General features: G+C 48.8%; 1 protein-coding gene across 1 annotated transcript; it reads left to right on the forward strand.

Annotated features, from left to right (window-relative positions):
- The first annotated feature begins 5,048 nt into the window (after positions 1-5,048).
- On the forward strand, positions 5,049-20,096 carry LOC149365697 (uncharacterized). Its single transcript, XM_089542374.1, has 4 exons — positions 5,049-6,197; positions 8,301-8,575; positions 16,832-16,950; positions 19,996-20,096. The coding sequence occupies exons 1-4, from the start codon at positions 5,049-5,051 to the stop codon at positions 20,025-20,027; spliced, it is 1,575 nt and encodes a 524-aa protein (XP_089398500.1). The 3' UTR covers positions 20,028-20,096.
- The last annotated feature ends 4,721 nt before the right edge of the window (positions 20,097-24,817 follow it).

The following is a 24,817-nucleotide window of genomic DNA, read 5'->3' on the forward strand; positions in this document are numbered from 1 at the left end:
GACCTTGGACCACCGCGGCCACCCGTCGTCGTCTTCCCAAAGTTCTTCGAGGCTGCCTAAGTGGTGCTGGCTTCAAGCGAAGCGAGCACCTCTCAGCAGATGCCCCGCTATCCGTGGGCTGTCAGTATTGTATGAACGAAAAAAAATTTCGTACCATGCTTGTTTCTGTGGAGAGTTTGTGTGTGGCAGTCCAATACTGCAGGATTTGTGTGGTCATCTTGTAGAAGCACACTCCAAACAGAAAGGAGTGAAAATGGAGTAAGCTGTTCTCTAGCGCTAAACCTTTTATAAAAGGGAATGTGGCAGAGGACAGTTTACTCTTTTCACTCCCATATAAGCGTATTCGTATTTAGTGTGAAGCCTATTTATAGCAGTCGTGGTCTACTGCTCCGATGTTTCATGCCACAACCGAAAATTCTCTTATTCACCTCAAAACACCTACTTCTGGCCCTTTTCCCGTGCAGCACTTTGGAAAATCTAGAAAATTTGAAAACGAGAGGGTTCCTGTTGTCAAAGTTCCCCGAAAGCCCGGGAAGATTCCCTTTTTGCGAAATTTCACTCCCAAAATTTTTTGAAAGAATATATCCTCCGAATGGATAATTTCTGGCTTAGTGCTACAGTGTGACGCTGGGTAAGGATGATGTGTATGGGCAGGCTGGTCGCTATGCAGTGAAGGCCTCCTGGTGTCCCCGCTATTTCTGACCTTTATTGACAGCTTTCAAACCTACGATAACTGCGGTACAAGTCTATAGCCTTTCCTGCGTCACGATTGCCTTGTATTCTTGTAAAACGTACAGGAACTACAGATTTCTTTTGCTCCAAAGCGCCTCAGAATGATGCAACCTAGAAGGCAACACAACTCTTGAAGGCAAGTAATTTATTTGCGTGGTGGCAACTGCTTGTTGATACGGAAGGAAAAGGTGCGAAAAATTGGTTTGTATTGCAGATTTTCAAAGAAAACTATCTCAGAATGAAACCTAAAGGGAAGCCCACTCCCGGAGGAATATGACAAATGGTTTGCATGGTATAAATACATTAACAATGAATAATAAACAGTGTACGCGCAGAAATAAAAACCGAACTGCTGTTATACGCGTTAAAGAGTGCATCGGTAATCCACTGCTGCGGTGGTCCTTAAGAGTAAAGGACTGGATTCCAAGAGAAGAAGAGTGTAGCAGGGAGCGGCAAAAGCTTAGGTGGGCAGATGAAATTAAGTTTGCGGTGATAGGGGGGCCGCAGCTGGCACAGGACAGGGTTAATAGGAGCGACATGGTAGAGGCCGTTGTCCTGCAGTGGGCGTAGTCAGGCTGATGACAGTGACGATGATGATGCCCGGGAAAACTGCCGTTAATGATGAAAAACCTGAACATACACGCGCCTCAAATCACCGGGCTGTATAATATGAGGCTGTCATACGTACGCACATTCACCACCATTACAAACATTGAAATTCAGGGAGGCAAACACAGGCATCAAGATACTGAGGCCCTCTGGGAGGTTCTGCCTGCGCAGCATGCACAATCCGCACCAAAGCCTATTCCCCTTGGAACACATAATTCGATGACCGTGATGATCAGTCATGTCTGTACATCAGACAGAAGGCATAATGAGGCTCTTAATTTTGCTCTTAACCGCTCTCTCCGATGTTCTACCTTCCGCTAGGCGGCGCGGTTGACTTCCTTCACTGTACCCGTGACGGTTCGGAAATACGCCCCTAATCCACTTGAACAGCAGTCTGCTTGTCTAACGAGAGGACGCAGGAGTTTCTGGTTGGCGGAGCTTGTAGTCTTCCGCTTACTGTTGTATGGTTCTGGCGGCTACTCTAAGCCTGTTTTCAATTAGCCGTAGCTATCCTTTGTGTCCAGAGCGGAATGTCAACATCATAGAGCGTGTATTTTAGGCGCGCGATTTTATCCAGTTTTTCTGGCAACCGTATCATGTCGACGTTAAAGAGAAATGGGGATAGTAACGACCTTTGCGGCGTACCTAGGTTACTGAGTGTGATTTCTCTGGAGCAGGTATCTCCCACCCGTATTTCCTTTGCCCGATTTGAGAGGAAAAGCCTGATGTAGTTGCATGTGTGGTGTCTGACGTCTAGATATTGCAGATTGGTCAGGGTAGCTGCATGGAACACTGTCGAAAGCTTGCTCGAGGTCCAGGCCTAGTATAACCCGGTGGCCGCCCTTGATGCTTGAATTTATTACGTCGTGCTTCAGTCTGAGCACAGTGTCTTGCGTTGAGAGCCCGGAGCGGAATCCTAGCATAAAATAGAGGAACAGTTCGTAATCTTCCTTATGGTCCTTGATTCTGTCTAGGACAACATGCTCTATGAGCTTGCTCACGCACGACGTGACCAATGTGGTTCTGAGGTTTTGGATCTGCAGTTTCTTTTTTTACCTGCTTTTGGTTAGCGTGCTGGTTTGCTGAGCCCTAGGGGTCGGGTTCAATGGGTCGTGCCCACCGGCTACCCTGTTCTGTGCGGTGTCAGTGTATGTTAAGTGACTCCGGGTAGTCTTATTCCGGAGCCCTCCACTGCAGCGCTTCTTGCCTCTTCCTTCTTTCACTCTCTCCTTCATCCCTTCCCTCATGTGTGTTGCATTGTACGTCTTGGCTTCATTTCCAGTTTCCTGGATTGTCTTGTGTCTACTGTTGTGAATGTGTACTTCCTAATTGGCTGTTCAGAGTCACGTGATTTGAAGTTCTAAATAACGGTGTCCGTCTCTAAAAATGTTTTTTTATCTCCGCTATTCGATCAGTCACCCTCGTGTTCCTTCACCGAGGCCCGTCCCGAGCTCGACGACTACTGTGTTCACCGTGAATTAGGAGAGTTGCACCGTGTCTCATATCCCAAAAACCAGTTTTCGCTTATTTTCTTTCCAGATTCCACTTAACCATATCTTCGGCGATCATTTCAGCTGTCTGCCAGACGGAATTCCCGTCCTTTCACGAAAGCAGCACCAAATCCTGTCCAATCCGATTTTAAGGAGGAAAACAATAACAAGTGCACAAAAACAACATCAAACAAAGGGAGGAAGAGAAGAAGGACGAGAGAGAGACAGGGCGCCTCGCGCCCCGCTTCCTCGGAGCCACGCAGCGCGCGCCCCGGAGCCCGTGCGCTCTCCTTCGAAGGACCGAGCGCCGGCGGCACGCAGGACAACCGCAGGGCCGCTCGGCGACCCTCAGCGCGGCCCTCTCGGTTCTCGCAGCCCGGCGCACCAGCAGCTCTCAGCCTCGGGGGACCAGCGTCGCGCGCAGCGCACGAGGTAGGCAGCAAGGCGACGTCGCCATATCCGTGGCAGCGTCCAGTGGAGATCGCAGGGAATGACCGGGCGGGACAGTTCCCGACTAAGTCCAGTCAGAGCGGCTGTTTATAGTAACAGAAGCGTGCCGACGTGCATGTTTCTTCGCCAGTTGAACAGAGCAGCGAGCACGTTGAGTGGCGTACAGTTTGTTTGCAGTTGCTGAAAGTAACAGTGCAAGTCTTTTGCCTCCTTTCCTATGCTTTACTCCTGGTGGTCTACTGATGAGCAGCGCAAGTTTTAGGACAGGTTAACACAAATTAGTGTCTGCTAATACGGTTTTCTCCTCAGATCAGTGACTGCCTACGGTGTGACGCGCTTCCAGATGACGGAGCGGCGTAGAGATATGTCAAGCGATATACAGTGTACAGTCGTAGTATATTTATTCGTTAGATCGAATGCACGCATGGATTGGATCACGTGGTCTCGTTCTCCAGCCGTTCTGCATACAGGCAGAATTTGGGACTGTTGGCACTGTTGATGTTGATGTACTGTTGGTAACGTTTATGTGCCTTTTCGCCTTGAATCGGGTGGGCACATAATTTGCGCCCCCAATAGCCATCACAGTGTAGCCTTTCATTTTGGGTAGCATAAATGAATTAGGCACGTAAACCATCCACAGCCATTGACAGGGCAGACTTTCTGCATATGTATTAGAAATTCAATGCGTACGATCTTACCCCAATAGCCATCACAGTGTAGCCTTTCATTTTAGGTAGCATAAATGAATTAGGCACCTAAACCATCCACAGCCATTGACAGGGCAGACTTTCTGCATATGTATTAGAAATTCAATGCGTACGATCTTACCCCAATAGCCATCACAGTGTAGCCTTTCATTTTAGGTAGCATAAATGAATTAGGCACCTAAACCATCCACAGCCATTGACAGGGCAGACTTTCTGCATATGTATTAGAAATTCAATGCGTACGGTCTTACCCAATAGCCATCACGGTGTAGCCTTTCATTTTAGGTAGCATAAATGAATTAGGCACCTAAACCATCCACAGCCATTGACAGGGCAGACTTTCTGCATATGTATTAGAAATTCAATGCGTACGGTCTTACCCCAATAGCCATCACAGTGTAGCCTTTCATTTTAGGTAGCATAAATGAATTAGGCACCTAAACCATCCACAGCCATTGACAGGGCAGACTTTCTGCATATGTATTAGAAATTCAATGCGTACGATCTTACCCCAATAGCCACACAGTGTAGCCTTTCATTTTAGGTAGCATAAATGAATTAGGCACCTAAACCATCCACAGCCATTGACAGAGCAGACTTTCTGCATATGTATTAGAAATTCAATGTGTACGTTCTTACTCTCGCGCTCGTCAAACACAAAGATTGTTTCAATTCTCTTTTCTCGTCATTGGTCACTCGTCCAAGCGCCTTCACGTCAAATTAGACCCACACAATCAGCCAGTCCTTACTACTGATAAGAATCCATTAGAACCGACAGAAAACATCCGTACCTACCGGCCGTAGATACGGATGGTTTTGTCCATTACTTTTTGTCCAGACTTTTTGTCCATTACTATTACAGGCGCTCTTGAACAGATCAATCTGGCAGCTTTTATCTGTAGGTGTAGTTCTGTGCAACGGTAGCCGTGCTCGCTTGCTAACGGCAAACGGACCTTTTACTAGCCAGTTTACGGCCGAGAAGTTTTTCCGTGTACATTTACACACACTCCCCCTTTCTAGGCACTTGTGACCCGCGGAGTGTCGACGACCAGCCGCGACCATGCCAGAGGAGGAGGAAGATGACGACAAGAAAGGAGGAAAGGACAAGAAGGCAGGCAAGGACGACAAGAAAGGTGGCAAAGATGACAAAAAGGGTGGCAAGGACGACAAGAAGGGTGGCAAAGACGACAAGAAAGGCAAGGACAAGAGCCCCAAAAGTCCCAAAAGCCCGGGCAAAGGCTCCGCCAAGGGTTCGCCCAAGGGTGAGAAAAAGGCACCGGATGCCTCCAAGGAAAAGGTCGAAAAGTCCGAGGAACCTTCCGAGAAGACCGAGGAACTCAAGCCGAAATCGTACGAGAAGATCAAGAAGCCCATGGGTCCATACAAGGCTCCACCCCCGTCGGATACCATGCTCAAAGCCATGGCCGAAAGCGGGCCCGTGTACGCCGAGCGGTTCTACAACGACTCCTACGAGGACGACCAGGAAGGCAGGAACTACGTCGAGGTGCAGATGTACGAGAGGCGGTCCGGGACCAACGTCAGCGAAGGAGCAGGCGCACCGCGTAGTGGTCAGACCTTCTACGTGGACGTCCCGCCTCCTCGACCACCGCGTCCTCCGGCCTTTGACGAGTACTACGACGAGAGGCAGCACTCGAGGCGCGACCGAATGGAACGGCCGAGCATGAGTCAGCAGCAAATGATGTACTTTGACGACGGCGGTACTGTGTCTCATCGCCAGGAGGCTTCCTTCTACGACTACCCGGACCAGGTGCCTCCGGCGGGACCGATGCCGCGCCAGGAGTCTCGGAGGCCAATCGTGCTGCCGCCTACCACCGTCGTTGTCAACCTGAGCGAGGGCGGTGCAGCCACAGCGGGCGGTGCGTCGCTGGCCGGTGCCCGCGCGAGCGGCTACGACATGCCGCAGCGGCAGCAGAGCCTACGGGCTTCCATGAGGTCTCACGAGGAACTGAGGACGCCGCACCGTCGCCAGCAATCTGACATGCACGTGCGCAATGCGCCCCCCATGACGACGCAGCTGACGCAGCAGCTGCGCGATATCGCCAAGCAGAACCAGCGGCCCATGGACGACAATGTGGTGTCGTCCACGGAACGTGTCATTTACGAGGTCATCCGCAAGATGGAGTCTGAGAGCAGCGAGGGTGCGGAGCAAGTTGAGCGTTTCGAGCGTCTTCAGCGTCCGGGAGCGAGGGTGAGTGCCGTTTAGCTATGCTATTTAACTAAGAAGGAAAACTTACTGGACGATTACGATATTCGGCAATGCGCATTTTCAGCGCGGCTACTCAGGTGTTTTCATTTTGCGATATATTGGGGCATGTGCAGTTATAGACCACTCTTTTAATGCGAAAGCATTATATATCCATTAACACGCAAGCTGCCGCCCGCCGGCTGTCGCCATCCATTGCATGAAATTCGGAGGGTATCGGAACATCTTTTAACGCTGCGCCGAACTTAATTTCGGTGTCGCGTCATCGTGGTCAACGCATCTGCGCATGACCACCATGCATTGCTTGGACACGTGGATCGATTTTCGCCCGTCAGCGTCCGACCCTTGGCAGTGCCTGCATCATCATACTACATCAACATGCGCGTAGTACTGTGCACCGGTTCTCCAGATGGCGACACAGCGCAGTCAAGCTATGAATGGGCCTTGCACTGGCTTCGCAGTCGCTGGGCACGGCGGTATCTGAAGCATGCGTAACACTGATCTCTTCAACTTCTATGCGCTTCTGCATATAGTGCTTTCGCAATCTCACACGTAAGCAGTCGTAAGTGTATCTGCAGAATTTCTTTCCAGGCATATTTTCCAGACATATCGCTCTTAGCTACCACTTCTCTCCCAGTACTTGACAGGAATGAGAGAAGGTCGTTATGGTCTTAGAAGTGGTAGATTTGTTCTAGAAGTTGAGCGTATGCTTGTGTTCAGGGGGTTCGCCATAGCAGTGGGAGTTAGGATGGGGAGAGACGAGACCGTTGAATATTGGCGCTGGCGGCGCTGAGCCAGGCGGACAAAGCTCTTGTGCCGGCTGCATCACTCATTGTGCACAAATAACTGCTATACTGGCTCCCCTTCTAACAGATTACAACGGCCCTCAACACCGACGCTGAACGCAATGAAGAGGCCCTTCACAGCTGTCCTGTAAAACTCAGCTTTCAAGGTTTTGGATACCCAGATCTGCGCATGTTGTAAGCTAGCAAGCGTTTTCAGGCTGACACTCAGTTCTTGAAGAGTACTGGTCATCGAACGAGTGATGAACCTCCCTGCTTGTGGGCATCAGTTGGCTAGGGCCGGAGTTCAGAGTGCAGTGTTTACTAGCATGAAGTTGACAATGATCCATAGAAATATGGACCGCTGGTAGAAGTAGCTGTTAGCTGGTGTATCCCTTTTTAGCTTTAACTGTTGCATGTTAACGGAGTTTAATTGAAGACCGGATACGACGAATTGCTCAGACCAAGTGGCCAGACGCGTCTCCCTTAACGTCCTGACAAGGAAAGCATGCTGGACAAAGCAGGGCGCACCACTAATGGTATGTCTGTTATTGAAATTCAGTGCTAGTCTTGAATTCCTGTCAGTTCTTCATGGTCTGTGTGTCCGCACTGAATGTCTCGTTAAATGGACCTGTGCACTTGCGACTCACTAGTCCTGAAAAGTTCACTCTGGCATGGCTACGCCATCAAACCGAGACATCATCAAAGCGAGTGGGGTCTTGGGCACGGTCCCCCTCGAGTGGTATGTTGAAGCCTTGTTTATTTTACGAAGACACACGATTTATACTAATCGGTCACATCACACTCAGCGGACGATTGCAAAGTGCACGTCTAGAAAGACAAGATACAAGGCAATTCACCAAAACTGAAACCAGAACGAAAACCGCAATACAGCAGTTTGTTTTCGATGACGTCAACTTTAGAAAGATAATGGCTCACTGTGTCTAGACTCCTCCTAAGCAAGTGCACAGCTACTGGATTTTCCCGCTCATTGAGGGGCTGTCTCCTCCGCCTCAGTCCCGCTTATATGGTTGGTTGGTTGGCCTCAAGTAGAATGGCACATGCCCACTACGGGGGAGTGGCCAAGACACAGGAGGTGAACTGTTGGAAATGATTAGCAGTTTTAGAGGAAAAGGAGTATTAATAGGGTATAGGCTGACAGACTGGACGACTGTCACAAGCCAGTCACAGAAGTGTTACATTTTCGGCCTTGTTTTTGTCGTCTTCGTGATGCCTGCTATCAAGTTCGCGAAAGAACAGCGTGTGAACAGTGTCTCTTCGGGTCGGCCCGCCCTGGGGTCTGCAGCCGAGCGGGCCCATCGCCGGCGCCATGTCCCCGGCGGGCATGATGTCACCGCGGCTCATGTCCCCACGGCTCATGTCTCCGCCTGGCATGATGTCCCCGGGCATGCGGCCTCCCGGCATGATGCGCTCGCCCATGGGTGCGGGCAGCCGCGGCTACCTGCCGCGCGTGCCCTCGGGCCCGATGCGCGTGGCCAGTCCCAGGATGCCGGTCCAGTATCCGCAGCGATGGCGGACCCCCAGCTCCCGATCCTCGCCCCTGTCTCCGGCCAGGACCCGGTCAGTGAACCCTCTACTTTACCGCTTCATTTTACTTTCTGCTTCCGCCTTTTCTGCGATCATTCGCAGCTGGGACAACAGAGAAAAAGGCGTAAAAGCTGGGACTTGGGCTGTACCAAGCTAACCCTCGCGCAACGCTTGGCCGCGATCGGCCCTTAGCACTGTTCGTCGTTTTCCTCTTCGATGTTTTGGTTTTAGATACGAGTTGTTGCTCTTATTTTGCGTTCATATCGGAAGCGTTACCGCGGTACGGACTTAGCCTGGACGTAGCGATTCGGCTTCAGTTGCTGCCCTCTGGTAATCCGAGTTAGTTCTTGTCGGCGATTAGCCCCCTCTTCGATGTTTTGGTTTTAAATACGAGTTGTTGCTCTTATTTCGCGTTCATATGGAAGCGTTACCGCGGTGCGGACTTAGCCTGGACATAGCGTTTCGACTTCAGTTGCTGCCCTCTGGTAACCCAAGTGGAATTCTTGTCGGCGATTAGCCCCCTCTTCGATGTTTTGCTTTTAGATACGAGTTGTTGCTATTTCGCGTTCATATCGGAAGCGTTACCGCGGTACGGACTTAGCCTGGACATAGCGATTCGACTTAAGTTGCTGCCCTCTGGTAACCCAAGTGCACTTCTTGTCGGTGATTAGCCCCCTCTTCGATGTTTTGGTTTTAGATACGAGTTGTTGCTCTAATTTCGCTTTCATATCGGAAGCGTTACCGTGGTACGGACTTAGCCTGGACATAGTGGTTAGACTTCAGTTATTGCCCTCAAGTAACCCAAGCGTAGCTCTTGTCGGCGATTAGCCCGCAGGCCAAGCTTAGCAATGTTGTCCCTTTCCACATTGTTTTGGTTTTGGGCGTGAAGACTTGTTCTAGTTTGGCATTTATGTCGGTCGAGGTGTCGCGATCTGGACTTTGGCTTGGCACAGTCCTCTGACTTTGTTGTCCCAAGGGGAACCCATGCGTGGCTCTGAGTGATTGGCTCCCACATCAAGCGTGGTAGTGGCCACCCCATTTCTATTTACATGTTTTCTTTTTTGAATATAATGCTTTGTTTTTGGTGTTCATTTATTGCAAACAAGTTGTCGTGGGTTGGGCTTAGGCTGGGTTAGCACCTTGACTGAAGCTACGGTCCCTAGGTAATCCAAGCGTAGCACTTGTCAACGAATGGCCTTCAGACTGCGGATATTAGTGCCTATCCCTTACCTCATTGATGCATATATTTTTTTGCCCGAATTTTTTGCCTTTTAAAATTAGAGAAGCCGCGCTGCTCTCTTGACTGAGCAGACTGCTTCCATGTGTGACCATGCCATCCCATCCCCCTTGGTCAGTGCTTTTTACTTCGTTCGTTTGGTCGGCAGCGTGCTCAAAGGAAAACATATTGATGCTAGAATCTTGGTCGCTACGCCCAACGTAACCCTACAGTAGCTCCTATGCAAGCTGGGACGCATTTTAGGAGCATCGTCTGTCCCCTTTTATGTTGTCATTGATGTTCGCGGTTTTTCGCCAGAGACATTTTGCGGTTTGGTCTTGGACAGTTTTGGGTGCCCTGGGGCCTGGCCGACTTAGTGCAGTCTGATCTGCCCATCCTCTCCGTTTATCATTCTTACAAAAAAATTTCGAACAAAAATGCAACGATGCCGGTACTTCGGTTACTGGTTACTGTCCACAGTGTCGACCTAGATACTCCAGGTCCTTATAGTAGCATTTGTCCACGATCAACGTTTAGTCATTACGTTACTATGTGTTCGGTCATGTTCTTAAATGGATGCCTTTATTTGTTGTTGGTTTAATAACGACCACACAGGCAATTGTTGGAATTGCGACCTAAGCTTGGGACGTAGCTCTTTGCTTTGACTTAGCACCATTTGGTGGTCCTTTCTTTTAATCAAAACAGTCACTAGTGGAATACGAAACCGAATGAAAGGTAATAATCTCAGAAAGTTGATCACCATCCCCAGTGCAGCACTGGTCCGTTCACGGTACGCAGTCTATAGGAGCCTCGAGTCTACCGCTTTTCCGTATTTTTGTTGACGCTGTCAAATCTGATAACCTTTGATTTAATTTTCAGAATATGTTGGGGTCTGTACTGAATCTAGTAGCACACTAGTGTTTTACATAGTGCCACCCAACAAGTATGCTGTCTGCTTTCTCACTGCTTCTGTTCTCTCTCGTCCGAAATGGCGGTTCAGACTTGCGGCCGGCGTATTAGTTTGAACGTGACCTATTGCCAAAACACGTTCATGCTTGCGCGCGCATGCCGGCCCCATCGCTTTCTTTCCTTCTTCTATCCTTCGGTCTACGTTTATTTAGTTTTAGCCCCATTTTACCTCGATTTGAATCGATTGGGCGAGTTGCGCGTTTGTGGTGCGATGTTCCTTTCCATCATGTCCCTCTGAACATGTGACGAACATCTCAAATCACATTTAGCCGCCGCGGTGGCTCAGCGGTTATGGTGATCGGCTGCTGACCCAAAAGACGCGGGTTCGATCCCGGCCGCGGCGGCTAGAATTTCTTTGGAGGAGCAATTCTAGAGGCTCGTGTACTGTGCGATGTCAGTGCACGTTAAAGAACCCCAGGTGGTCGAAATTTCCGGAGCCCTCCACTACGGCGTCTCTCATAGCCTTAGTCGCTTTGGGACGTTAAACCCCATAAACCAACATTTAGGGGCTGCATTCGTTGTTGTTGTTGTTGTGACTGAGAGAAGGATGAAGAGGAAATTGCACGGGCCTGCTACTGGCTCGTGCCAAGCCACCACCGCTGCCACGTGCAGATAGGGGAGAGTTAAAAGATAAGAGGAAAGAGAAAAAGGAAAGAAAAGACGCGCGTCGCAGCAACAACTGCGTCCGCCGGAGCGGACGCTGCTCAAAAAGAAGCGGCCGAAGCCGCGCTCGCCGAAGCGAGAACAGATACTCCTTTCACCAGTTGCTGCATTCCAAAGAATTTCTTTCCGTTTTTGTTTTATTTGGTCCAGCGCGTTTGGTCGCTGCTAATTTGGTAAGTGTGTTTTTAAGGAAAGGAAATGGGGCAGTATCTGTCTCACATATCTCGGTGGACGCCTGAACCGCGCCGTAACGGAAGGGAGGATGGTGGGAGCGAAAGAAGGAAGAGTGACAGAGGTGCCGTAGTGGAGGTCTCCGGAATAATTTCGACCACCTGGCGATCTTTAACGTCCACTGACATCGCACATCACACGGGCGCCTTTCTCTCAGTGGTTATGGTGCTCGGCTGCTGACCCCAAGACGCGGGTTCGATCCCGGCCACGGCGGTTGAATTTCTTTGGAGGGGAAATTCTAGAGGCCCGTGTACTGTGCGATGTCAGTGCACGTTAAAAAACCCCAGGTGGTCGAAATTTCTGCAGCCCTCCACTATGGGCGCCTCTCATAGCCTTAGTCACTTTGGGACGTTAAACCCCAGAAACCAAACCAAACCAAACCTAAGCGAAAGCTTCACTACGGGACCTCGTGCGTTGATCGTCGTGTGCCTATAATAGTTTTCACCTGTAAATGACCTTGAGCTTCGAAAGTAAAGGAAAGGCGCATAACTGCCCTCTTGGAGCAGTGGACACCTGTCGTGTTTTAAGCTACGCGGCGGTTGTGACAGATGTACGCTGCATGCGTTGGCATTGACAACGTTGCGTCAGAAACGCAGCACCGAAGCCATAGGCTCATAGAAATACTTACGCTGTTGGCGTTCATTGAGGTCATTGGCGTTGATGTTGACAACGTTTTATTCTCCGATGATTTCAAGGAAAAGAAGTGCGGAACTAGCTCCTTGGGTCAGTGGACACCTGAATCCACTGACCCAGGCGTCGGGGAATCCTTATAGTACTGCTTATAGTACTGCTTATAGTACTTCTTATGAATCCTGCTTATAGTACTTCCAGGCTTAAAGCACTTGGGGTGATGAGAAAGAGAGATGTGCTACATGCGTTAGCGCTGACAACGCTGTGGCAGACATGCGGCACTGCTCCAATAAGCCGCAGCGTTCATTGGGTGAGCAAACTCTCTGTTTCTTGTCATTTTCATTTCATTTATTCATTTTTAGGCAATACAATCAACCATTAAACCTGCCAGTGTGGCAGGGTGGGCGCGCTGCCTATCCAATGTCCGGAACGCACTCAGCGTTACAGACGCCAAGTCCCTTATAGTTGCCCGATACGCCGTAGCTTTCGCCCTCCGAGTTCAGCAGTAGCTGAACCGCAGCTAATTTTTTGCGTTCTACCTCCATCGAAACGCGGCCGCCGCGGTCGGGCTCGAAACCGGGTGCTCCGGCTAAGTAGACGAGCGTCTTAGCCACTGAGCCACCGCGGCAGGTTTGGCCGCTGTTCCTTTCATCCGCTGTGGTCGCTGTGGCTGCGTGCCGATCGTAGCAGAAACGCCACCCTGACGGCACTTGCATTATCGCGCCCTTTGTCCGCTCCGCAATTGCAGACCGGCACCGACGAATGACGGAGCATGACGGAGCATGACGACGCGTTTGGCATGCTTTCAACTTTTACAGCGCGATTTCTGTCTCGGTAAAGAAACTCGCTCGTGTTGTATCTTGAGTGATTGCCATACGTATCATTAGATGCCGCTACGTTCTCTGCCGTTTACAGCGAGCAGTTTTCTCTGTCCACGACAGGTGGCGCCACTAGGACTGCCACCACTTCTGGCCTTCGGAGCTGTCGTTAACAGCATCGACGCGCAATGCGAAATGGTGCTGCGCAGCTTGTGTACGGACGTCAAGTCACTCTTAATTCGGCTCTGACACGGATGTCATGCGTATTGTTGAATTATCTAGAGCTAATAACCCTGTGGTCTAGTGTTGGAAAAATAGACGCGCTTGTTACATATGGGACACTTCGTGACATAGCTGCCTCCGTTTTTCGAAGAGCTGTCTTGTGACCTCATGCTGCTTTCAGTGAGAACAGAATCAATCAATCAATTTTATTTCCTTAAAGACCCCTTTTCAGGGGCATTACATAAGGGGTGGGTACAACGTTTGGTCAGACAAAGTAATCATGCGTTATGATGATGGCAAAAAGCTGTTAGCTCTGCGTGCGAAGTTCGCGGGACAGGTTATTGTTGCAATGTCAGCGGGAAGGCCATTCCAGTCCGCGGCGGTGCGTGAAAAAAATGAAGCTGCAGAAGGTTAATGTGTTGTTCGATGAAGAAAAATATGCGTATCACAAACGCCACGCGCCAGTTTTCAGAGCCAGCAGTAGCTGCGGGAATGCCAGAACGAGCGTGCATGCTTGTAACCTTCCTCACCTTCGACAAACACTGAGGCAACGCATAAAATGATCGGTGCATTTTTAGACTGTTCAATAAGGGCTTCCTGGGCACCGGCACAGTGATCACTAATTTGTCGTGCATTTACAGTCGCGGCAATGAACGCCCAGATGGCCCGACTTATCATGACAGGACTTCGAATACTTCAGTTTATTCCGGCTGGTTACAACTGCGGGTGCTGAACTCCGAGCAGTTTTCAGTTTTACTTAGCAAGAGAGCACGGTCGAACATCACCGAGCTTCTGAAGGGGCCCTTGAAAAACATCCATATTCTTCCTTGGGAAGCCTGAATATTAACGGAGGATAAAGTAAATATCTGGGCAATCGGCCGGCGATCACACGCACGCGCACGTTCGGATTAAGTCTCGTGCACAGTGTTGAACAATGAACGTTCTTAATAGCTGTGAACATGTTCGTTCATGAGGCAAAAATATCTAGCTCTAAAAAGCAAGCTTTCAGGCCCGCTTTTAATCTGTAGTTCGACAACAAGTTATGCGGAATAGCATTAGACAATTGTGAGACATTCCAGCGGCGAAAAAAGACACGGACGAAGGTTGAGGAGACAGGACTTCAACTTAGGTTTATTCCACAAAGAGACACGAAAACAGCGCAAACTACACAAAGGACGCAGAAAGGGGAGACGAGACACAGGCGCTGACTAACTGAAATTTTATTGCTCTGACACATCGGTAAATATACTCAAGGCATCAGAAACAAGAAGGATAAGACATGAAATAGACAATCGCAGCAGGAAACAAGCAGGGAATCATGAATGCCGAGCTGATGCAAGGAAACGAAATTCCTTATCCAGAAGGGCTATGGATGGGGTACTGACACAGCGGTATTTTAGGCTTGCGATTTTTTTGGCTTCATAGATTTCTTACGTGATTTGGTCACTGCCCTGCTCAGCACGCTCGTGTCACTCGAGTGAGGAGTGCATTTACAGTCGCGGCAATGAACGCCCAGATGGCCCGAGATTCGTGTGCTTACATTGTATTTATGTACAAAGGGGGCACAAAGAGACAGTAATCCGTGACCAGATAACAATACAAAACAAATGCAGAAGGCACGAGTGCCATGCCACTCATGTTTACCACATCGGCGCACCTTCTGTCTATACCTGGCTGAACCAACACGTTCGCCTTGATCTAATCTATTTTTTTTTTTTTTTTGCGTAGCGCCACAGAAGGGCTGCTTACAGTTTTCTTTGTCATTGAATATACTGAAAGCTTCAGTTTCTCGGCTCTTTTGAGTCTTGAACCTGCGCATCACACGTGTCCTTTCCAAAAACGCCTTGCATGCTGGTTTGTGTGAGCAAAGGCGAATGTTGTCAGCTAGGTGACCTCCGCCAGTTACCGAATGAGCTATCCGGCGATGCTCGAGCAGGCGTTCGTTAATGCAGCGTCCCGTCTGTCCGATGTACCTTCTGCCGCGCGAGGGGGATGCTGTACACCACATCAACTTCACATTTAACGAGAGGTTTGATGTGCTTAGTTGTGCACATGGGCCTCTTTTTGACATCGTTCACCAGGCGGCACATGCGTCCTAGCTTTTCCGGGACTGAAACTACAACACGCACGCCACAAAAAGACACGGGTTCGATCCCGGCCGCGGCGGCTAGAATTTCTTTGGAGGAGAAATTCTAGAGGCCCGTGTACTGTGCGATGTCAGTGCACGTTAAAGAACCCCAGGTGGTCGAAATTTCCGGAGCCCTCCACTACGGCGTCTCTCATAGCCTTAGTCGCTTTGGGACGTTAAACCCCATAAACCATAAACCATAAGCACGCACGCCACACTTGTCGCCGACCTTCTTGAGGCGATGCGCGACCTGATGCCAGTAAAGCACAACGACAGATCGCTGTTTGGAACGTGCGTTTCCGCCTGGTTTGCACCGCCCACCAGATTTCACCTCGCAATCTGGCTTTCCACCACAGAGGCCACAATTTCTCTTGTGTAACCAGCCTTATCCAGTCGCCTTAGTTGGGCATGGACGCTGTCCCGCACTTGATGCCAAGTCATGCGAGCATCAGGTGGTTCATCCAAACAATTTCCAGTACCAACACGTTCTATGCGCACTCACACTCTCAGACGAAGTTTTTGCGCCGTCCGGCAGGTCGTTATCCACAGCGAGAGCCGGAGAAGCGTCTTGAAGCCTGGCACGAGCGCACCGGCAGCCGTCGAAACGAGAAGGCCCGAAGGCTGGCGATGGCAGAATGGTCACGTGACCCAATATGGCGGCGCCCATGCTCCCGCGCTGTAAAGAGTTTATAATCCTCTATGACGCAACGCTACTCATGATGATGACAGTATGGTGACACATGTAGCGACATCTAATGACAACATGACAATCACGCACATGATGCAACACGTTGCGGGACGAATTGGCGGAGTATGGTTTATGTAACTGTCCGACAGTATGCGGCGGTAAGGTGGCTAGCAGCAGCGTCGCGTACGGACCGTCCGAGCTTGCGATTGATCGGTCGTTTGCTTCATCACCTCTTGCTGGTTTCACTTCGGCTGACGTCACGCTGAAATGAAACATGGAAACGTAGGGCCCCACATCAAGGAGGTAAATCTAATAAGGACGGAAAACTGGGCGAGTTGGTGGGGATTCATACTTTCAACTGCGCAAAAAAACACGGACACAAGGTAGAAGGCACGACACGAGCGCAGACTATCAACTAATTTTTTTTTTTCAGGAATCAGGTAAATCTCACCTGTACATCTTGAGTTGCTTGTTGGCTGCGCGTTTGTACATTTTCACCTTCGCGCAACTCGATAGCTAGCTTCTTACATTATGTAGCACGAATTTAGGCATTCAGCGCTTCCGAGCATTTTATCTCTCTGGCGTAAAGTTCAAAGGGGGCATAAATGAGATGCCAGTATTCGCACTGTGAACACAAATGTCAACGTTGGCTATAAAAACTCTGCATTAAAACTCTGTGTATATTAACTCTGTGTGTATTAAAACTCTGTGCATGTCTTTGCAGCCGGGACGACGATGGCATGACCCTGTTCCCCGAGCGGTCGCTGATCATGCTCCTAGTCTTCCTGTTCCTGTTCGTCCTTGTTGTCGTCATACTGGCCATCTCTGGCATGAACATCCCTGGTAAGCACAACGCCGGCACTGAACGACATTGTCTTTCAGTGATTTTGGTTACATTTTGAGCTACTGTCCTTAGTTACGCGAACATATGTTTTAAATATTAGAGGGAGACATAGAACAAAGTGAAGTTCGTATTGGTAGATTACCGTGCTCTTTCAGAATCCGGTGATGCTTTATTTTATTGCTGTTTTCTTTATGCATACGAAAAAAAAAAATCTGCAACCGTTCGTTTTCGGTGTCTAGATTTGTTTTGTGCCACCAGAACACACACAAAAAAAAACAAAAAAAAACGTAGTAACTATCGCTTGGGATACAGCCACGATCACAGCCACCGAGAAAGTGCTATCCTGCTTCTAGAATCCTGCTTTCTGCTTCTAGAGTTGTTTCACATTCAATCAGTCAAGCACTCGCATTGCTGAACACGTGTGTCCATGTCTAAACATACGCATGCTCGCTACGGCAGTCAACACGAATATAAATACGGCCTTTTATGTGATCAAGAGACCCGTCCAGGCTCCAACACGCCACCTGGTTTAAGTACTACTCTTCTACTTGGCAAGTATATTTTCTCATGCCGGTAATTAAATGGCTGGTGTTACTAAGCAATTTTTTTTTGCGAAATGTATGCACCCCCTCATAATTTGGCTGATATTTCGTTGCGTTAGCTCAGTGGCCATGGCATTCGGCTGCTGAGTTCATGAGGTCGCGGGCTGGAATCCCGCTCGTGCGGTGACGCTTCAGTAAGGACGCAATACAAAATAAACGTGTACTGAGATTTCGAAGCTTATTACGAAAACCCGAGGTGGCCGAGTTCACCTCCGTAGCCCTCCCTTACTTCATTCCTCACTGCACCACTGCAGCTACGGTAAGCTAAAAATCTTTAAACATTTAACTGCATTTGTCTAATAGTGTTGCTTTTTCTTGTAATTAGCCAGGGCTCTCATCAATGTCCATCGTTATCTAAAGTTGCGGACGATGAGCTTTATGAGTCTTTAAAACTTCGGGCTTTGCTATACGACCTTCAGTAGACAGATACAAGGAATACGACTCATATACAGAAGCTCAGTAAAGAGGTGATATATCAGTTTATTATTCCTATTACCGCAATAGCACTTTGCTTCCGTTTTACAGCGCATTAGTTTTGAATAACATAACGTGCCATGTCGTTCTCTAGTGAAAGTTAGTATGTCAGTGCACGTTAAAGAACCCCAGGTGGTCGAAATTTCCGGAGCCCTCCACTACGGCGTCCCTCATAGCCTGAGTCGCTTTGTGACGTTAAACCCCAATAAACCAACCAAACCAAACCAACTTAATTATAGGCCATATTATTGGTTGACTTGCTGGTTTATGGGTTTATTGTCCTAAACCGAATCAGACTATGAGGGACAGTAGTGGAGGGCTCCGGAAATTTCGACTACCTGGGGTTCTCTAACGTGCAGTGACATCGCACAGTATACGGCCCTCTAGAATTTCGCCCTCATCGAAATCCGACCGTCGCGGCCGGGAGAGAGCATCTCTCGCAGTTGGTTTCATTTGGTGATATACATACTACTTTTCGAGTCTATAAGCAGCATGCAGAAAATGTAGTCTGCAGCTAAAACTTCCCCATAATATCGTACAACTTTCCCTTTTACCCTTTTATTGGTCCTCTCAAAAAAGAGGTAAAAAAACATAAAAGAAAGAGAGGATGCCTGGACCAGCAATGCTTTGCCAGGCTTAACGCCAATTCAAAATAAATGAAAAATAACTAAATGTTCCAAAGAAGAAAAAAAAAATTAAGCGAAAAACAGAGCAATAAAAAAAACTCATAAGAAAAGAAAACAAAAGTCTCGTCATAATAAGTTAGTCCAGGCAGATAGCCAAAGCACAGCGTGCAGTCCGCGAAATAAATAATAGTAATAAAAAAAGAGAAAACCCAAGTCACTGCAATGTCATTGTCACCATAACAGTCAAAGAAAGCACTGAGCGCCGGCCACAAAATAAAAATCAGAAAAATAAAAACATAATCAAGACAAAAGAAAAAAAAAACCGAAGTCACTTTCCCAGCTAAATTAGTCGTTCATGTAATTGGCATGCATTTTTACAGCAAGGGCGATGTTCTTTTTTGCATGGCATTTGAACAGTCGCTCGGCAACGTTTATTGTATTATCAGCTGACTACTTCTATTAGGTTTTTTTTTGTTTTTACTAGCAGCAGGTTCTCTCAGATCACAAATGGCAGTTTAGCTGTATCCTTCAAAATGCAAGTATATAACAGCTGTATCTTACCGGTACTTACCTACGAGGCAGAAACGTAGAGGGTAACGAAATGGGTTCGACTTAAATTGAAGACAATTCAGCGAGCTGTGGAAGAGAAAATGATAGGTGTAACGTTAAGAGTCAGGAAGACGGCAGTGTGGGCCAGGAAACACTCTGGTTACTGATATCCTAGTGGAAATTAAGAAATGGTCTTGGGCGCGGCATGTGCGAAGGGAAGATAACCGCTGGTTTTTTAAGGGTAACGGACTGCATACCAAGAGAAGGTAAGCGTAGTGGGGGACAGCGGAAATTTGGTTGGATGAGGTTAAGAAGTTTGTGGGGATGGGGTGGCCGTAGCTGGCACAGGAGAGTTAAGGGAAATGCCTTAGTTCTGCAGTGGGTGTAGTCAGGCTGACGATGATGATGACTACTTTCACACACCATTACTGTCTAGCGCATATTACATCGGTAGCTTTAAGAGGGAGTAACCATCTGTGTGGCTTATGACGTACCATTACGTAGTACGGTGTTGTACAGAAGAATCGGCTGATCCAGACTCCACGGAAATAAATAAAGTGCAACTGTGAGTATGTGTCACATATAGTCTAATTCATCCCGATCTAATTCAATAAAATCCAATCCAAACCAATTCACTTTCGGTAACGTAGCGCAGGTAGGCCAGGGAGTCGGGGTAGGAGCGAAAAGCACGAGAGTTTTACACACCCGACCTTATCGACCTTATCGACATGGTAACAAACTTCTCCAAGCCCCTCCTTTGAAAATCCACGTTCTTTTTTTCACCCCAAAACAGGCTTTGGGAGGAACAAGAGCTCTTCCACGTAAGCGACCACGGAGCGGCGAGTGACACCTTCCGTCGTCAGGGCGACTGCACGCTGCGTACCCCTGGGGGCCTCTTCACCATCAAGGGCCATTAAAGGAGCGAACGGGGCGCCTATCCGGCCATGTCCGTGCTTTACTGCGGCGCCACGTCAACACGTAGTTAGAAGCAGCAGTTAGTCATTGCCTCCTGTCCTCAGTTAGGGGTCCCGAAGGGGGATAACTGACACGGCGCCACGTGCCGACGCATGGATGACATCTTCCTGCAGAATATACACCCGCCCTTAAAAGTTCGACTTGGGCAGCGAAATATTTCTCTGCTTTCACTTTGAGAATGCTGCACTTTAATAGCGCGGTAGCACTATCAGGTGCATTTCCCGATTTCAGGCATACGTACTATCGGGGACAAAAGTGGTATACTCCACGCGACCGGAGCCAGAGCAATGGAAAACTGCGTTGCAACGCCATCTCCAGGCGGCATCTCGGAGCCCGACAGCCAATCTGTGGCCTCAGCGGGCATGCCGCTTGACTCGTTTCAATGTTTCGTCCGTTTGCTCGCCAAAATGCCGAGCGGCGCCGCAGCAGTAGCAATCTGGTGGCCGTCTTTTCATTTTGTGTCTTCTTTTTTTCTACGCGTGTTCGAGATATGGCTTGAGAGCCGGAACGCGCACCGTCATGATGCGATCAAATGCCATCGCGCGCGTGGCTAACTTTTCGTGGAAGCAGCGCATTTTTGAAACGTTGAAACGAGCCAAGCGACATGCCTGATGATAATGGTCACAGATTGGTTATCTAGGTCCGAGATGGCGCCTGTAGACGGCGTTGCAACGCAGTTTTCAGTTGTTCGGGCTCCCGTCGCGTGGAGTATACCACTTTTGTCTCCGATAGTATGTACTACGCATTCCCGAAATCAGAAATGTACGAAACCGGAAATGTGTACGTATAGATCCCTGAAGCCTGCTTTGTGGCAGGTGGTTCACCTGCCCACCGGGTTGTGGGTAACCTGCCACCGGGTTGTGGGTAACCAACTAGCCCGATCCGCTACCCTTCTGCCAGGAGTGTACACCTGGCAGGCCTTCACCTGGGTGACGTCGTTTAGGCCTTTACCTAGCACCGTGCCCAAAGGCCTTCAGGCTGAAGGTCTTTGCGGTAAATGCCTTCTGGAACCTGCTAGGTGCCTAATCCTCGGTAAAGGCCTTCACCTAGGTTTTTACTCAATGAGCTTTAGGGTAAGGTCTTATGGTAAACGCCTTTATGTTGAGGGACTTCGTGGTAAATGCCCTCCGGGTAAAGGCTGTTATGTAAAAGGCCATTATGGTAAAGGCTTTTGGATCAAATGCTTTTTAGAACGTATAGGGATCTTAAGTGCCCACCGTAACTAGTGCTTCTGCACGATATTCCGCACTTAACCTTGCTAAACCGTCTTGTATCTATTATGAGCGCTCGCATATTCGAGCTGCATATTTGTATGTTGGACTGCATGGTAACAGCCAAGAAATAATTTTCTTGCTCATACTGCCTTTCATAAACTTTTCATTCGGGGTATACCTATTTACATCAGTCGTGGACGTACGACAACACAGCGCGAAGGAGAACTCGCAAAAAAGCTGCTTACCCTAACGCAAACTCTGGAGGCACCAGGACATATCTTACCTCAAGTGAGTTTCTGGCTTTTGCTCCGAACGTCGACGTTCGCCATTCTCCTCGTTATTTATTCTTGGTTACGCTTTAAATCTCGGTGAGTCCAGTTTAACTTTGGACATTTCATTAGTACTCTTCTCACGTGCAGGACACTCTTTCGTATCCCAAAGCTTTCTCTGTTCCCAACAGGTAAGGTTTATGGTTGATGGGGGCTTAACGTCCCAAAGCGACTCAGGCTATTAAGGATGCCGTAGCGGAGGGCTTCGGAAATCGCACAGTACGCGGGTCTCTAGAATTCTGCCTACATCGAAATTCGACCGCCGCAGCCGGAATCGAACCCGAGCCTTTCGGGTCAGCAGCCGAGCGCCATAACCACAGAGCTACCGCGGCGGACTTACAGGCAAGGATGGTAGCCCAAGGGGAACAAATATGTGCTAAGTAAAATCGCTAAATATTTCCCAAACTCGGTCTAACAGGCTTCACAGTGGGCATTTGCAAATTGTTCCTGGAAGGCACACGCCGTGACAAGGAGCCGTATATGGAACCTCCGATCTAGTCCATTACTGGCGCGTGTGGTGTAAGATTGGCAGAGGCAAAATAAAGGGCAGGAAAAGATAAACTAAATACGGGCTCCCGTTTTTGTACTGTTGCAGAGATTTGTGTCCACGTTCTTTGCTGGAATATACCTGCACTTCTGCTCTTCGCCACTCGTGAGCCACCCAGACTCCTGTAGGTTGTCTAAAAGTGATCATTCTTAACCCGACGTCCACAGTGAGCATTTGCTGCCGTCATGCAGAGTTTGTAGGTTGGATGGATTATGCAAGCGAGTTTGGACCGTGCAAGGTCTCGGGGGCCACCGCACAGCCCTCTCATTACGCGCATGTGTCCAGGCCACGTAGGGCCAGTGTGCCCAATAAAGGTTTGAGTTAATTCTCCCGCCTGGTTGTCAGGTGTCAAAGGCTATCCGTTATCTGCTATTTGCTTTCCATCTGACCTGGTACATTTTCTACTTATTTTTTGCTAAGATATCTATGCACGTACCACCTTTGCTCGTAGGCTAAGCTCAGGTTTGAGCCATCATCAACCTTCATTCGCACTTTCCTTTTCCTCCCCTTCCCTTTCCCCTGTGTGGAGTAGCAGGCCAGGGCCATGTTACCACCGGTCGACCTCTCCACCTTTTCCTCATTAAAATTCCTTTCTCTCTCTCTGAGGAAATTGAGCCCAATGATTTTATTTCACAACAGAAATAGTAAATAAGCTTCAGACTATATTTTATTCATTTTTTTTTTCGAGAAACACATTTTGTCCTCTCCAATCCTTTTTTAGAGACACTGCCAATGAAAAGCACTGCTTGTCAGTTAGCAACCTTGATCAATGGTAGTGAAGAATGCTACGTGCTCGGCCGCTGACCCGAAAGACGCAGGTTCGATCCGGCCGAGTGGTCGCATTTCGATGGAGGCGAAATGCTACAGGCCCTTGGGCTGTGCGAAGTCAGTACACGAAACCCAGGTGGTCGAAATTATCCGGACTCCTCCACTTTGGCGTCTCCATAGCCTGAATAACTTTGGGACGTTAAACTCCAGAAACCAATCAAACCGACAATTACCTGCGCTCAAATCATTTGCCGTCCTCCTCGGGGTGTTCGTACCCTTTTAGGTTTCATTGAAAGATTGTTTGGAGCAAAATTTGGCTTTCAAAAAGCTACGAGACGAGCTGAGAGGCAAAATATTAAGTTGGGGCACAGCACCATTGCGCATGCGCAGAGCACAAGATCTCCAATCGGCAAATTTCAGACTGAGATGAGCTTTTTTTTTATACATTGCTATGAAAATAAGAAAGGAAACTACTCTCGTACGCATATGTCAGGAATTGCAACGTTTCTGCAGTATCGATTTTGTTTTGTAAAGCTGGCTTTTCTGCATAGATATGCATAGTGCAAGAAAGCCTATACTAGAGATGCCAGTTAGTGCTCTAGCGCAGTACGTGCAATCTAAATGCTGCCACAGGATCAAGCAGTTGCATTCGTTTTACACGCTCTGGTTTTCTTCGTTCCACGAAATTCAGTGCGTTTGGTTATTCAGGCTTCAACTGTAATGGAACCGGAGTGTTGTGCGCAGCCGTAAGTGATTCTGCGAGGTAATCTCGACTCGGCATAGCAATAGTGACCTTATAGTTACCATGTAAACCACGGCGATGTGCAGGGTACGTATGATTACATTGTCTTCTCTGAACGCTGACTGTCTTGTGACTTCCACTGCCCCGGACGTTCTTCGAATGTTCTTTTTGGCGTCCAGTCTGCAATATTGCAGCCCGGCTCAGCGTCTTTCTCTTAACCCTTTCTCTATCTGTGGGTTCTCCGGTTAGTCTTAATTACCCTGTTACTAATGGTAACAACTCGACGCATTGGCGCGAGGGGAGGATATTGTTAAGTGATGCAACTTATCGCACGCAAAGTAGCCAAGCATCACTATAGTGGCGCGTAAGCTTCAGAAACGAATGACGACAGATGAGTTTCGGCGAGGAGGAGACCGTGAATTGACCTCTGCCGATACACTTATGTGCAGCATGTTTTCAGCGTCTGTGCCAACTGTTTTTAATCTTGAGAACCGTCGTAACGTTTCAAACAAGTGGCGCTGTATCGGTTGACTACTGGAGGTTATAAATTTTAGTCGTCGCTAAGTGAGACACTAGCGCGTAATAAGTACGTTGCGACCGCAGTTGGAACGCAGCCTAACGTAATGAGTGCGATACTCGTTAACTTTCGGTTGAGACGTGAAAAGCGAGGCCGCCGAGCCTTCGGTCAGAAGGGGCTCTCAACAGGTTCAGCCCGGCTTGTCAAACACCGGGTCAGACCCTTCCGTGCGCTCCAAATTCGTGACCGGAAAGCGAGCGCACGGTTGGTTTAGCGAAGAAAAGAAGAAAGAGCATTCTTCAGTTGATAGACAGAAGAGAGAAAGAAAGGGAAACTTGGCCGAGGGAGTGTAGATCGTTAGGTAGCGGTCATGCCATGGCAGAGAGATACGGCCGATGCGCTATAGGGGAAGACGGAAAGGCAAAACGGAGCAGTAGCATGTAAGTAGGGCAGCCGCAGAAGCGGTGATAGAAAATAAAAACAACAATGAAAAGAGATCGCAAGGGGGGGGGGGGGGGGTCGA

The sequence above is a fragment of the Amblyomma mixtum genome, chromosome 1 (assembly GCF_055824585.1).
Source record: "Amblyomma mixtum isolate Tamu chromosome 1, ASM5582458v1, whole genome shotgun sequence".
Taxonomy (NCBI): domain Eukaryota; kingdom Metazoa; phylum Arthropoda; class Arachnida; order Ixodida; family Ixodidae; genus Amblyomma; species Amblyomma mixtum.